Raw genomic sequence first — 15,695 nt, 5'->3', positions numbered from 1 at the left:
GTTCCACGTAAGAGACACTTTGACCTGAGCACCCTGCACTGCCTGCCTGGCATTGTCACCACTTTTACATCCACGTTCTTACTGCTGGATTATGCAAAGGGAATAGTTATGCACAGTGGCACAGCGGTAGATATGCTCCCTTACAGCGTCAGAGACCCGGGTTCATTCCAGACTGCGGCTGCTGTCTGTGTGGTGTTTGGACATTCTCTCCATGACCGCGTGGGTTTTCTCCGGGTGCAGCAGTTTCCCACCCACACTCCAAAACTGTGCAGATTTGCAGGCTAATTGGCTTCTGTAAATTTCCCCTGGTGTGTAGGATGCGAAAGTGGGATAATATAGAACTAATTTATGTGTTATCGATGGTCAGCATGGATTTGGTGGGGCTAAGGGCTTGTTTCCTCCCTGTACCTCCAAACCAAAAAGCTAAAACACAAACAATACAAAGGAGAGTGGGCAGTGTTGTATGACTCCAAATTTAATGTTCCCTGCCTGTTAATTTGGAAGGTATTACTGATGTCTGCGTAGAGCAGTTGGATCTGATTGCTGATTCCTTCCCCAAAATTTATTTTGCAGAACATGTCCAGGTTTTGACAAAACCTGGACATGTTCCTGATCCAAACTGGCCAGATATGGCCAACATCTGCCCCACACATGCACAATAGTATCCCTGAACAACGCAAGTCTGACAGAGGTTTATGTAAGGAGGAACTGCAGATGCTGGCTTACACCGAAGATAGACACAAAATTGCTGGAGTAACTCAGCTGGTCAGGCAGCATCTCTGGAGGGAAGGAATAGATGACGGGTCTCGACCTGAAACACCGCGTATTTCTTTTCTCCAGAGATGTTGCCTGTCCCGCTGAGTTACTCTGTCACAGGGCTCTTTGTCGAGTGCAAAGCAGCTCCGGTCGGGATGAACGGCCTACTCCATAGCAGACCTGACTGAATCGGCGATGACCTTGGATAGAATCGTGTAATTCCCACTCAAATATGATGGGTCATCAGTTTCTGATGCCCTTCCTCCCCATTCTGCTTGTAGATAACGATAATGGTGCTCATCCTCTTGGTTTTGAACACTCCCTCCGCTAGAGGCTTAGCTCTCCACACTTTCAACAGGTCAAAGCCCATACCAACCAACAGAGCATTGATCGATGAACTATCACTTCCTTGGTATTTTTTAGAACATGTCCGGATTTGACAAAACCTGGACATGTTCCTGACATCCTCAGGACTTTCTACAGGGCCACGGTGGATCTGCCCCACGTACATGCATAAATACGTGGTCCTGCACAACTGCAAGTCTGACAGGAGGTTCTGCAGAGGGTAGTGAGGGGAGCAGATGCTGGCTCATTGGAAGATAGACCTACCCTCGGTGGAAGTAACTCAGCTGGTCAGAGCAGCATCTCTGAAGAAAGGACAGAGATGCCAAGGTCAAACTGACCTGAAACACACACCTGGATCTCCTTTCTCAGGCAGAGATATCGAAGCATCAAAGCCCGAGTTACGAGGTTCAGGTTTCTTTGTCGAGTGCCACAGCTGTGAGGCTGCTGAACAGTCACTCTGCATAACAGTCACTGACTTGAATCGGGCGACGGACACTTTAATAGAATGGTACTGGCCACTCAAATCAGCGATGGGTCATCATTTTTTATGATGGTTTACTGTCCTCCCCATTGTGCTTTTACCTGATTTTAACGATTTAACTGGTGCCATCAGGGACTGGATGGTTTTTTTTAGTGTTATTATGTAGAGGCTTAGCTCTCCACACTGTCAGCAGATGCTCCGCTATTCCCATGCCAACGTCTTTTCATTGATCGATGAACTATCACTTGCTTGATGACAATAAAGGTTGATCTCAAGGAAACGGATGGAAGTTTCAACTCGTCCTGAGTCAGTGGCTGGTCAGACTCTCCCCATCATCGGAAACCTCTGAGATGAAGGGCAGGTATTTATTGGAGGTTTGCTTACGTATGCCCTTTCAGTCATATAGATCGGCATAGAAGGATTTGTAAATCCTCAATAGTCTCGCTATGAAGATGTTATTGAGCTGTCCTTCTGAAGCTGTGGAACTCATTGCTACAGAGGGTTGTGGAGGCCAAGTCAGTGGATATTTTTAAGACAGATTCGTGATTAGAATGGGTGTCAAGGGTTATGGGGAGAAGGCAGGAAAATTGGATTAGGAGACGGAGATCGGCCATGATTGAATGGCGGCATAGACTCGATGGGCCGAATGGCCTAATTCTACTCCTAGAACTTGTGAACTTTCTTTGAATCTTCTGGAAGAAATGACATGAGCGCATTGAGTCACGGAGTTATACAGCATAGAAACAGGCCCGTTGGCTCAGTTCGTCCATGCCGATCAAGTTAGCTGACCTCGTTGATCCCATTTGCCTGTTCCTGGTCCATTTTACTCCAAACTTTCCCTGCAAACTCGAATGTTAACCGAGTTATTTTTGACACTCAACTGGACTAAAGCCCATTCATAACAACTGTTGTGAATTTAAAAGTTTGGACATCATTTCAAAGGAGAAAGAAAATTCAAACAAACTTAATCAAACTTGATTAGTACGGGTGTCAGGGGTTATGGGGAGAAGGCAGGAGAATGGGGTTAGGAGGGAGAGATAGATCAGCCATGATTGAATGGCGGAATAGACTGGATGGGCCGAATGACCTAATTCTGCTCCTATCACTTATGGCCTTACGACTTATGACCTTAATCAGGCAATAGCATTTAAAAAATGGCCAGAAAGGAAATGCCTAAATTCGATTACCTGAATGAATCAAAGTTTAATTTACATTTTCATCTTTTTGTTAAGTCCATCAAATAAAGGCTATAACATAAATGTATTACTGTGTGCGCCATAACATATCTTGGCCTAAATTAAGTGATCTGGTTCTAAAAGTAATCAATTTACATAACGTCGGATGATAAACCCAAACTTAGCTAATTGCAGCCAAGTGACACATAAACAATCTGAAGTCGGAATATGACCACAATTTGTGCTTTATTTTGCATTTACTGGAACCATTCCACAATTGCGCTTATCTGATTTGGAAGTGCCAAGAATCTCAAGTACAAACAACTATTTAAAAGAAATAAAGAAGCAATTTTATTATTATTGCAGAAAATAAATAAGCTGTGTAAAATAAAGATGCCCATCGCGACAGTTGAGGCAGATTGGAGCGACAGTTTGAAAGGAATGTTGACATCTACAACAATAACGGGGTTTTTTCCGCCTGTGTGACTTCACGCCAGATTTGGGTCTTCCATATGTCGTGAAGTGCAATTTGGAATGAGGGCGCAAGCACATTAATCACCCGAAATGGAGCTTAAGTAATCTTCATGCTTTATGACCAGCGGATATCAGAATGGCTGCCAAACATAAACAAGTAACAATACTCACTGCACTTCCAAAGTTATTTATTGTGTGAAACGCTTGATATATTTTGATGGAAAGTCGAACCATATAAATGTAGCTATTGTTAGTTAGTGTGTCAAATCCACTGATAGATTATGAAAATTACATGGATTGGTTTAGTCTGCTAGGAAAAAAGTAATTATTCAATCATTTTAAGGTCATGACAATTGTCTTATGTGCCAACAACAGAACAATTAAATTATTACTTGCAGCAACGTAACAGGTTTGTAAATACATTACACATAGATAATATAAATTTCTTCAAAAATTCAATACATTAATAGCCCTATTACGAGTGTTAAAGACAAGTCTTCAGTGCAACCGAATACAGTCCATAGAAATTCATAATTGCTGTTGTTTCTGTTGTAAAGTGTTCAATAGTCCGATGGTTGTTGGGAAGATGCTATTCTTGAATTTAGTGGTCACGGTTTTCAGGCTCCTGTACCTTCTTCCCGATGGTAGGAGCGAAATGAGAGCGTGGCCAGGGTGATGTGGGTCTTTGAAGATATCGGCTGCTTTTCTGAGACAGCACCTGCTGTAGATCCCTTCGACGGTGGTGAAAATCAGGACCCACGATAGACTGGACGGTGTCCACCACTCTCTGTAATCTCCTTTGTTCCTGGGCGTTTGAGTTGCCGATCGAAGTATAGTGATACGGCTGGAAACTGTACTGAGATAAAAGATCTGATTGATATTTATGAAGGCTTAACGATATGATACGATACGATAGGCCCTTGTGGCTAGAGGGATCAGGGGGTATGGAGAGAAGGCAGGTACGGGATACTGATTTGGATGATCAGCCATGATCATATTGAATGGCGGTGCAGGCTCGAAGGGCCGAATGGCCTACTCCTGCACTTATTTTCTATGTTTCTATGATAGAACTTTATTTATCCCAGGAGGGAAATTGGGCAAATTAAAGGATCAGATTGTCTATTCCTGCTCCAGTTTCCTATGTTTTTATGCCCTTTCTTCCAGTTGCATCTTCAACTTGATAGGTCATCTGCCCAGAATGTTTAAATTAGATCTTTCGTTGCCGATAGTGGCTTGCATTAGACTAGAATGAATTCACCACAAACATCTGAGAAGTATAGCTGAGCATTGAAGGAAGTGAGATAATTGCAATTTGCAAATGTCTCTATATCTAATAGTACAGTTGAAAATTACAGGACCCCCACCACTTGCTGGCGGAGTTGAGAAGAGTGAAACAAAAGTCAATTGAATCGTTGTTTCCAACCAGGGGGCGATTGTGTGAGTTTGTGGTGGCATAAAAGAAAGGTAGAGTGTGATGATTTCATGGCCTGACTTACATCATCTGCTAAGTGTTAGTTTTGGTGTTTTTCCAAACCAACAACCCATTATTTTCAATTGTCACTAAGGAATCACAGTCTGTGACAGATGCCGTGTGACTGCCTCCATGAACTCCCTGTGAAAGAAGGGGGCTGAAAAAATAACGTTACTAATTCCGATAAACTCTTCATACACTCGTCCTGCCTGAAATAATTTTACGATCAAAATAGTTTGAAAAATATTGGCATTTTATCTTCTCCTTAAATCACACGATTAGATCTCTGTCTTCATTTAGCATTCTATTAAGAACGTTGGAAGGATGTTGCCAGGACCTGACGTTGACGAGAAAGTTGCCAGGACCTGAGCTGTAGGGACAGGTTGGGCAAGCTAGGACTATTCTTTGGAGTGCAGAAGGTTGAGGGGTGACCTTATAAGATCGTGAGTGAAATAAATAGGGTAGATCCACAGAGTCTCTTGCCCAGAGTAGGGGAATCAAGAGCCAGTTAACATAAGTTTAAGGTGAGAGGGGAAATATTTACTAGGAACTTGAGGGGCAATTGATTCACACAGAGGGTGATGAGTACATGGAACGAGCTGCCAGAGGAGGTCGTTGAGGTAGGTACTATAACAACATTTGGACTGTACTTGGATGGGATATGGGCCAATTGCGGGAAAGTGGGAATAGTGTAGATGGGGCATCATGGTCGACGTGGGAAAGTTAGGCCGAAGGGCCCGTTTCTGTGCTTTATAACTGACTCTATCTGTGACCATGTATTGCAATGCAAATGGAAAATAGTTTTGAGGTTCTTTAAGCCGAATGTGATCTGTGATGTCTCCTGTGTGCAGTTGAACCCTGTACTAACGGGTGATTGTGCAACTTGGTTACACTGCAGTGAGTTAACCTTCAGCCCCTACAAAATGCAAGCGTGACATTCTGAAAGTGTGCCATATTGAACTGTGGATTATGATGTACTGTATGCAATGTTAAAAATAACAGGGAATTGTCATATGAGTACATCGAGTCTTTTATTGTGAAATTTTAGTAAACTGCCTGTCTACCATTTACTATCCTTACATGAAACAATGCTATAATATACTGTAGACCCCTTTAAAGTGTACATATAGATATGTAAATTTAATTAGTGGACCGTGAGGAAACAGAATGTTAACTCAGGGACTGGAAATTATAATTTCAGCAAGAGTTGCAGAAAGTTAAGTGTCACTGAAATGTTGACAATGTAACAACCATCTAAAAGACTGTTCAAATTATAGTCATAAGGAGCAAGGAGATATTTTGACAAAAGGCACAAAGTATTTGTTGTGGGTTCCCCCCCCCCCCCCGAGTAAGAACTGCCACATGGCGAACATGCTTTGACTAACACGTCATTTGCCAGCTGAATCTGAATCGTCTCTGCTTATGCCGAATGTTCTGCCTCTCGTACTTCAATCGTACACTGTCTTTATTGTTGCTTGATAATAGCAGATATAGGCAGACCAGTTTTAGACACTTTTGGCAGCAATTTTAATAATGATTCATTTATACCGACCATTTGAATCACAGCAAAGTTGCACGATTTGCTGAAATTGTTTTCACAGTGTCAGCAAGGCCCCGTAAGGGCTGGGGCTATAATTTACTGAATACTGATGACTTGCAGCTGAACGTTGCAGCGACTGAATGATGTGGAAGGCTTTAAATTTCGGGTTGTCTGTGACTGCTATTAACTCTTAATTAGTGCGATTCAGCTGTGCCTCTTGCAATGCTGAGGCACACAAAACCAGCCCAGATTCTTCCAAGTCGTCCTATGAATTATCCAAAGTACAGGTGAACTCACCTGACAAGGGTCTGGTATTCTTAGAAGAAGGCCCGTTTTACAATTCTTCCATAATGCAGGGGTCAAGAAATAAGAGTTAAAAAATAAGTTAAGTCAAGTCAAGTCACTTTCATTTCTATAGCACATTTAAAAAACAACTCTCGTTGACCAAAGTGCTTTACATTGGTGGAGGTACTAACGTTATACAACATTGGTTCATAGATTAAGTACGTACATAAATACATACATATAGCCCTCACTCAGAGGACGTCAAGAAAGGCTTGAGAGTAAAGATGAGTTTTAAGTCTCGACTTAAAAGAGTCAGTGGAGGGGGCAGTTCTGATGGGAAGAGGGATGCTGTTCCACAGTCTAGGAGTTGCAACCGCAAAGGCGCGGTCGCCCCTGAGCTTATGCCTAGACCGCGGGATGTTCAGTAACGCCAAGTCGGCCGATCTGAGGGACCTGGAGGTGGTGTGGTGGGTGAGCAGATTTTTGATGTATGTGGGGGCAAGCCCGTTAAGGGCTTTGTAAACATAAAGAAGGATCTTGAAATTTATTTGGAACCGCACAGGGAGCCAGCGGAGAGAGGCCAGGATCGGGTGATGTGGTCACTTTTTCGGGTGCCCATCAGGGGTCAATAAGAAATTTTGTATTGATTGACCTGCTTTTGATTTCACATAAATTCACGAGATCAAATTTTATTTTGTATCTTATCTTTGTAGTTGTGATTTGTGAATTCTGTAGGGGGATTTTCTGTAACCCAAACAACCATAACTCACAGAAACTTATTTGGATAGGTGTCATTAGAACATGATTCCCCCGAAGTTGGGAGAAAACATATCAAATTATTAAGGGATTGGACAGGCTAGGTGCAGGAAAAATGTTCCCCATGTTGGGGGTGTCCAGAACCAGGGCTAACAGTTTACGAATAGGGGTAAGCTGAGATGAAGAAAAACATTTTCACCCAGAGAGTTATGAATCTGTGGAATTCTCTGCCACAGAAGGCAGTGGAGGTCAATTCACTGGATGTTTTCAAGAGAGAGTCAGATATAGCTTGCAGGGCTAATGGAATCAAGGGATATGAGGAAAAGCAGAAATGGGGTGCTGATTTTGGATGATCAGCCATGATTACATTGAATGGTGATGCTGTCTCGAAGGGCTGAATGGCCTACTCCGGCACCTGTTTTCTGTGTTTCTATGTCTGTAGAACATAGAAAAGTACGGCAGAGGAACAGACCCTTCTGCCCACAATGTCTGTGCCGAACATAATGCCAAGATAAAATAATCTCATCTACCTATACGTGATCCATAACTCACCAATCCCAGCATATCCATGTGCCTGTCTAAGAAATGCCATTATCGTCTCTGCTTCCAATGACCATCCCAAGTGGCATGTTCCAGGCACCCATCACCCTCTGCATTAAAAAAATATGCCCCACACTTTTCCTTAAAACTTTGTCACGCTCATCATAAAGCTGTGCCCTCTAGACGTTTTACATTTGCACTACCCTCTCATTAATGTACATACCAGCGTTCCAGAGACAATAATTCAAATTCATCCAACCTCCTCATCTAGCTAATACCCCCAAATCCATGCAGCATCCTGATAATCTACATGTTCTTAAATCTTTACCCCATTTTATCACCTGTCAACTTCTTACCCAGCTAAGACGTTGAGAGATAATAAAATCAGAATTGCATAACATTAGTCTTGTTTCTCCAATGAAAGCACCTGTAAAATCTCATGTAAATGTTAACCCTTAAAGAGTACAATCCGTACCACACTGGCGTGTCCAACTGATAATCTTAGCACATGTAATAAAATTGGTATTTTGAGGGGACTTTATTGTGGTAATGAGATGGAGGTGAATATGGGGGTTCTGTTTTACTTTCATTTGTTTAAATTGAATTTAATATTTTGCATTCAGAATATTGTAACATTTCAGATGCTGTCTGACCTGCTGAGATCCTCCAGCACTCTGTGTTTTGTACTGTTTTAGGGTTTAAGTTTAGGTTTATTATTGTCACATGTGCAGAAGTACTGTGAAAAAGCGGGAAAGGAACCATCTTTAAGAAGGGTCAGAAGAAGGATCCTGATCCAAAACATTCCCAATCCATTCCCTCCACAGATGCTGCCTGACAAGCTGAGTTGACTCCAGTCTGTGTGTTTTATTCAAGATTCCAGCATCTTCACTTCCTTGTGACTCTATTAATTAGCCAGTTTGGTTTTGACCAGTTTTGTTTTGTGAACAGGAGACATAGCTGGGCAATTTTCCCCATTCGAATAACTATCTTGTTCCACCATACAATTCTGTACATATCTATGTGTAAAACATCTTTAGTTCTTGAACTCTTCCGCTCTTCACTTTTTAATTTGTGAACAAAATAATTTCACAAATAACATACATGTGTGTAAAGATATATATGGAATACATGTTCATCCAGCTACAGAAAGAAAGTGCATATATAGTTTTTAAAATGAGTCACAACATGTTCATGTGATTATTGAGCGTGAAGATGCTTTTAAAATTATCCGCATACGCCCGAGCTATTTCCCAGCAAGACATTTTTCAGGAATCTGCTTCGCAAGAAATATGAAGTCTTCTTAGTTTTATATTTGAATATTGAAGTATTTGAACTATTAAAAATCTGTGCAAGTTATGTCATAATACTGATTTTTGTTGTTCATCCTTCAGGGCAGAAAAGCTTCAGTTGTTGAACCATAGACCATTGACTGCGGTGGAGATACAGTTGGTAGGTTTTATTTCATCAAGAAATTGGAAAAGTACAAAGCCATATCAATCTGAGCAAGGCACACCATCATCCTCCTAAAACTGTGCTAATCTGGTGAATCTAGTAATCTAGCGAATAGTGAAAGGCCTGTATCGAGGCCTGTATAGAGTGGAAGTGGAGCAGATGTTTCCACTAGTGGGAGAGTCTCGGACCAGAGGCTACAGCCTCACAATATCAGCACGTGCCTTTAGAAAGGAGATGAGGAGGAATTTCTCACTAGTGGGAGTGTCTGGGACCAGATGCTACCACCTCAGAATACAAGGACATACCTTTACAAAGGAAATTTAATCAGAGGGTGGTGAATCTGTGGTATTCAAAGCCACAGATGCTGTGGAGGCCATCAATGGATATATTTAATGCAAAGATTGACAGATTCTTGATTAGTACAGGTGTCAGAGGTTCTGGGGAGAAGGCAGGAGAATGGGGTTGAGAGGGAAAGATAGATCCGCCATAATTGAATGGTGGAGTAGACTTGATGGGCCGAATAGCCTAATCCTGCTTCTTGATTTTATGAACATGAATTCATGATAAATGCATCAATTAATGTACTCAGCAGCCACAAAGCCTATATGCTGGTAGAGCTGATGCCTCACAGTGCCAGAGATCCAGGTTCGATCCTGACTTTAGTTGTTATCTGTGTGGAGTTTGCATGTTCTTCCTGAGACCACGTGGGTTTTCTCCGGGTGTGCCCAAATCCCAAAGATGAGCGGATTTGTAGGTTAATTGGTCTCTGTAAAATGACTTCCTAATGTGCAGGGAGTGGACGAGAAAGTGGGATAACATAGAACTAGTGTGATCAGGTGGTCAGTTTGGACTCAGTGGGCTGAAGGGCCTGTTTCCATACTGCATCTCTAGTGTAGATTAAACTAAAGATACAGCGCGGAAACAGGTCCTTCGGCCCAGCGAGTCCACGCTGACCAGCGATCACCGCATACACCAACACTATCCTACACACTAGGGACAATTTACACTTTACAAGCATATTAACCGACAAACCAGTACATCTTTGGTGTGTGGGTGGAAACGGAACACCCGGAGAAAACCAACACAGTCACAGGGAGAACGTACAAACTCCACACAGACAGCACCTGTAGTCAGGTTCAAACCGAGTCTCTGGCCCTGTAAAGCAGCAACTCAGCCGCTGTGCCACCGTGCCGACCCTCATGATCTCTCTTTTATCTTATCAGCATCGGTGTAATTTTTTCTTCCTTACTTTTGTCCATTTGTCAAGAATTACTGTTAGAGCCACATTTTCTTCCCTAGCACCTGCTTTGAGTTTGAACACATTCCGCGCAGATCCATTTTCCATTATCTCAAAATCACATTGAAATATTCCATCCATTTGGCTTATTTTGCAACCATCACCCATGTGTATTTCACATTTGCTCCTGACATCTGTTTTCAGCTTCATCCGCTCATATGCACCGTAGATGTCTTAGTCCCTCTCACGCATAATTCTTCAGCCCACCCATAGATTTTTTTCAAGAAAAGTCAATTTGGCATGTGGTTCACACAACTATTGGATTTCTGTTAGTTTCTTAAAACCACTTTCCTTTACTCTCCTGTCAACTCGATTATTGATTTTTATCCCCTTTCAGATGAAATATATTTATGTTCATCTATTTGATAATCCACAGATTGTACTGCGCATAAACACGTCCCTTAACCTGAATGACCAGGCTTCACTGGGTATCTTAAATGTATCCGCGCACTCTGCTATCATCTTCCCATAATACTCTAAAGTTGACAGGATGCTGAGTGTGCCCATTTTTTTGCCACGAGGATCCATCTGTAAATTTGATCACCTTCCAGTATTTTCCAGTGCACTGACATGAGCTTGCGTTGACCTTTAGCCTAGTTTTAAACTAGTTTAGAGATACAGTGCAGAAACAGGCCCACCGAGCCCATGCCGACCAGCGATCCTTGTACACAAACACTATCCTACACACTCGGGACAATTTCCAATTTTTACCAAAGCCAATTCACCTGCACACCTGCACGCCTTTGTAGTGTGGGAGGAAACCGGACTTAACTTTTGGTACTTTCAAATAAACCCAAGTCAATCTTCGAATTTCAAAGACGGTTATTATAGTTTAGACATAATTTTGTCTCATCAGTCACCTTCAAAACTGCAGGAAATCAGAGCTAAAGAAAAAGATAGCAACAAATTAGCAACAAATTAAAAGTGCTCCTATTCCCAGTCCCCAAAGCATGTGGGTTTGAAAGTTAATTGGCCTCTGTACATTGCCCCTAATGTGTAGAGAATGCATGAAAAAATGGGATAACGTAGAACTAATGTGAGCGAGTGATTGATGATCGCCATGAAGTTGGTGGGCCGAAGGGTCTGTTTCCATGCTGTATCATCATTCCATCAATGAGAGTCATAGGGTCATAGTCTTTTCGCGTGGAAACAGGCCCTTCGGCCCAACTTACCCACACTGGTTTTCATGTCCCATCTACACTAGCCCCACCTGCCTGCATTTGGCCCAGATACCTCTAAAACGATCCTACCCATGTATCTGTCTAAATGTTCCTTAAAAGCTGCAATAGTACCAGCCTCAACTATCTTCTCTGGCAGCTCATTCCATACATCCACCACTCTTTGTGTGACAAAGTTACCCCTCAGGTTCCTATTAAATCTTCCCCTCCCCCCCTCACCTTAAACCTATATCCTCTGGTTCTCGATTCCCCCACTCTGGGCAAGAAGTTCTACCCGAAGTAAATCTCTCATGATTTTGGAAAAATAAACCATGCAGATGCTTCCTAACAATTAGCTGACATTCTGTCAACCAATAAAACAAAATTAAATAATTTTAATTGACAAATATTATTTTATTTTCTACTGCTCCAGATGGTAGAAGAGAGTGAGGAAAGGCTAACAGAAGAACAGATTGAAGAGCTATTGCAAACTATCAGTAGCATCCTGCCAGGAAGCCCAGATGAGCAAGGTGGAGTTCAGCAGCAGGAGGAGGCAGACATGGTGGTTGAAGAGGATGGAAACACAATGGATGAATCCTAGCACAATCCAGCAGAGACACGATTTCTGTCAAGCAATATACACCAAGTAATAATCCCTCTTGGTTTTATTTTTAAATCTTCATTTATATTTATTTTGTATTTAAATGCTGTGCTGGGAGTCTAGTCAACAGAGATTGCATTTCAAATGCTGTGTAGAGGATTTTTGTACGTTCAATTCTGGACAATATGAGATGTAAGCTATTAATGGTGAATGTTTGTCTTAATTAAGTTCACGTGGAAAGACTAAAGTATTTCAACCTCTACAGTTGTACCTTGTTACATTTTGCTTCTGACTGAAAACTACTGGCAGTACATTCCTGAACAATGAGGGATTGAACAGGCAATATTTGCTTTTTACATTTTATAGACAGAAATGCATGATTCTCTGTTCAAGGCTATTTTTATGAAACAAATAAACATGCACATATACTTCCATTTAAGTTTCTGAGACGTCTGGGAGTACTGAAAGTACTCTTCAAAAAATACTTTTGTGAAACTCTGTGAAATAAATGTTGAAAATGAAGGGAAATCTGTTCAATGGCTAGTGTAGATTCATGGAGTTAAAGAGCATGGAAACAGCCTCTTCACCCCAACTTCTCCATGCCATCCAAGGAGCCTATCTACGCTAATCCCATTTGCTTATGTTAGCCCATATACCTCATAATCTTTCCTATCCATGTACCTTTAGCAATTTATTTTAAACATTGTGAATGAACGCACCCATCCCACTCTTCTGGCAATGTGTGAAAAACATTCCCCTCAGAATCCCATAAAATCTTTTCCCTTTCACCTTAAACCCATGCCATTAGTTATAGAGTTCCCTTTCCTCTGAAAAGGACTGTGACTGTTGTTTTTTTTAAAGATAGACACAAAATTCTGGAGTAACTCAGGCAGTATCTCTGGGGAGAAGGAATGGGTGACGTTTCTGGTCGAGACCTTTATTCAGACTCAATGTTTTTTTAAGATTTTAAAAAAGTTTAATTTAGCGATACAGTGCAGAAACAGACCCTTCGGCTCAACGAGCCCACACCAACCAGCGAACCCCGCACATTGACAGCCTACGCACGCGAGGGGACAAATTTACACTTATACCAAGTATACAAACCCAAGCCAATTAACCTTCAAACCTGTACGTCTTTGGAGTGTGGGAGAAAACTGGTGATCTTGGAGAAAACCCATGCGGTCACAGGGAGAATGTATAAACTCCGTACAGACAGCGCCCGTAGTCGGATCGAACCCGTGTCTCCAGCGCTGCAAGCGTGTAAGGCAGCAACTCTACCGCTGCACCACCCTCATAATGCCTCTCATAATTTTATAAACTTCTAAGGCGATGCCTCCTCCTATTTTGCTTCAGTGTCCCAGCGTATCCAATCTCTCCTTATAACTCAGGTCCAGGAAACATTCCCGTGAATCGTTGCTGCATCCTCTCCAGAATCACAGCCTTTCTCTAGAATGGACTCCAGAAAATAACTAAGTATTCCCAGCAATCTGTATGAATGTAGCATGATGTCCCAACCTCTTTGCTCAGTTTCTCAGTCGATGAAGGCAGGCAGACCTCGTCCTCCGTCATCTCCTCAAAAAAAAAAATAATCAAATTTGGGAGACAACCTCCTATCTACTAAGTCACACTGATTGTCCCTGATCAGCACTTGCCTTTCCATATACAAATAAATGCTGTCCCCCAGAACTCTTCCAGTGACTTTCCCCAGCACTGATGCAAGGCTCGCTGACCTGCAGTTCCCTAACTTGGCTTTAAAGCCCTTCTTAAATAAATTTAGCCATCCTCCAGTCTTCTGGTACCTCTGATGCTTTGGAATTAGTTTTTGTTTCACAATTATGTAAGATTTGTTGGCATTCCACCAAACCCTTTGTGTTTTTTACAAAATAAGCATGCAGTGTTCACAAGCTGAAGTTGTAGAGCAGAAGTTCATTTGATATACGCACTACTTTTACATACTGGCTTTGCGCAGACATTCAGCAAAGTTGAGAAGTCAGACTTGCTAGAAATGCTTGAAATTTGCTATGGTACAAAATAGCCTAAATATTAGAAACAAAGAGCTGCAGATGTCGATTCTCAAAGAAGGGCACAAAGTGCTGGAGCAACTCAGCGGGTAAGACAGCATCTCCAGAGAACACGAATAGGTGACATTTTGGGTTGCCCTACTCTGGCAATGGAGGAGGCCCAGGACAGTACTATGGGAATGAGAAGGGGAGTTAAAATAGTTGGACGATGTAGTCGTGGTTGGACGTTTGTGGACCGAATCCTCAATAGGAAACACCCTATTTAACACTGCTAAACACTGTAGAAGGAGCACAAAGATTTACAAAACTAACCATTGCTATTTACAACAATCTCTTGAATACCATTCAGGGGCAGAACACATTCTTTATCTTTCATTACAAAAGGAAAGATTTGCAGAAAACTAGTTTTCATGCAGTTGTTGGCTTTCTTGTAGTGAACTTAAAGAATTATATTGTAGATTAATCATCGTAGATAAGTTAGATAGTTTTGAGTCACATGGAAAGAACCAACTGCAGGATTTCCCATTGAAATGGATGTCAAGTACTTTAGCCTACCATGTAATCAAAATTGGATACACCACATGCTCACTGGCTAATGTTAAGCTCAGCTTACATGCTAGCATTATGGAAGTAGTTTTCAATTTCTCTTTTGCAAAGCATAGTATGAGTATGAAGAGCCTCCCCCTCCCCACCCTCTCACCCCACCCTCTCACCCCCCCCCACCCTCTCCCCCCCCCCTCCCCCCCCCCCTACCCCCCAGTGTGGGGGGTTGTGGATAGTGTATGTGTGAAGCCGCATGCTTCCCCCCCCCCTGCAACCGCACGTTGAGGGGATAGGACCCAACGGGTCCCCCTTGGTCTAGTATACTTATAAAAGTCTTGTCTTGTTTCTATGTGTGTCTGTCTGTTATTGTCTTTTCGCCAAAACAGTACATGATAGTGCTAAAATGTTTGCAGAATCTTACTCAGCTTTTTTCCATCGTCCATCTAATAAGTATCCTTCAGATTTGATGTTATATTTCACATTATTGATATTTAAAGTTTAAAAACAGCCAACTTTGAAAATAATAACTGCCTTTGACAGGGGGACCTTTCCAGCAGCTTCCAGTGATGACGTCACAATGCCCTCTCACAGTCGACCAATCACAATGGCATCTCATTTACATAGGCTGCCGAGTCCAACAATGACATCACAATGGGATCTCAGGCACACGCTGCAGTGAACATTCCAAAAAATGAAAACAAATGTCCTTCAGGGAAAGAATCTGCCAGCCTAACCCAGCACCCCAAAGTTTAATGATTAGATTTGGATATCAAAAGATGGCCTTGTCGGTGGCACCCACAT

At 42.1% G+C, this 15,695-nt stretch overlaps 1 protein-coding gene across 4 annotated transcripts in view; it reads left to right on the top strand.

Moving 5' to 3' along the window:
- crcp (calcitonin gene-related peptide-receptor component protein) overlaps positions 1–15,695 on the top strand; it is an 85,814-nt gene that overhangs the window by 45,958 nt on the left and 24,161 nt on the right. For 2 of the 4 annotated variants that reach the window (XM_055658100.1, XM_055658096.1), the window contains exons 5-6: positions 9,215–9,272; positions 12,163–12,764. In XM_055658100.1, coding sequence (XP_055514075.1) covers positions 9,215–9,272; positions 12,163–12,330 — 226 coding nt within the window. In that variant the 3' untranslated portion in view covers positions 12,331–12,764. Of the gene's footprint in view, positions 1–9,214; positions 9,273–12,162; positions 12,765–15,434; positions 15,664–15,695 lie in introns of those variants that run through there. The other 2 variants (XM_055658099.1, XM_055658098.1) reach the window with 2 other exon arrangements.

The sequence above is a fragment of the Leucoraja erinacea genome, chromosome 28 (genome assembly GCF_028641065.1).
Source record: "Leucoraja erinacea ecotype New England chromosome 28, Leri_hhj_1, whole genome shotgun sequence".
In the NCBI taxonomy this organism is placed as follows: domain Eukaryota; kingdom Metazoa; phylum Chordata; class Chondrichthyes; order Rajiformes; family Rajidae; genus Leucoraja; species Leucoraja erinaceus.
This window is presented reverse-complemented; position numbering and strand designations above follow the sequence as displayed.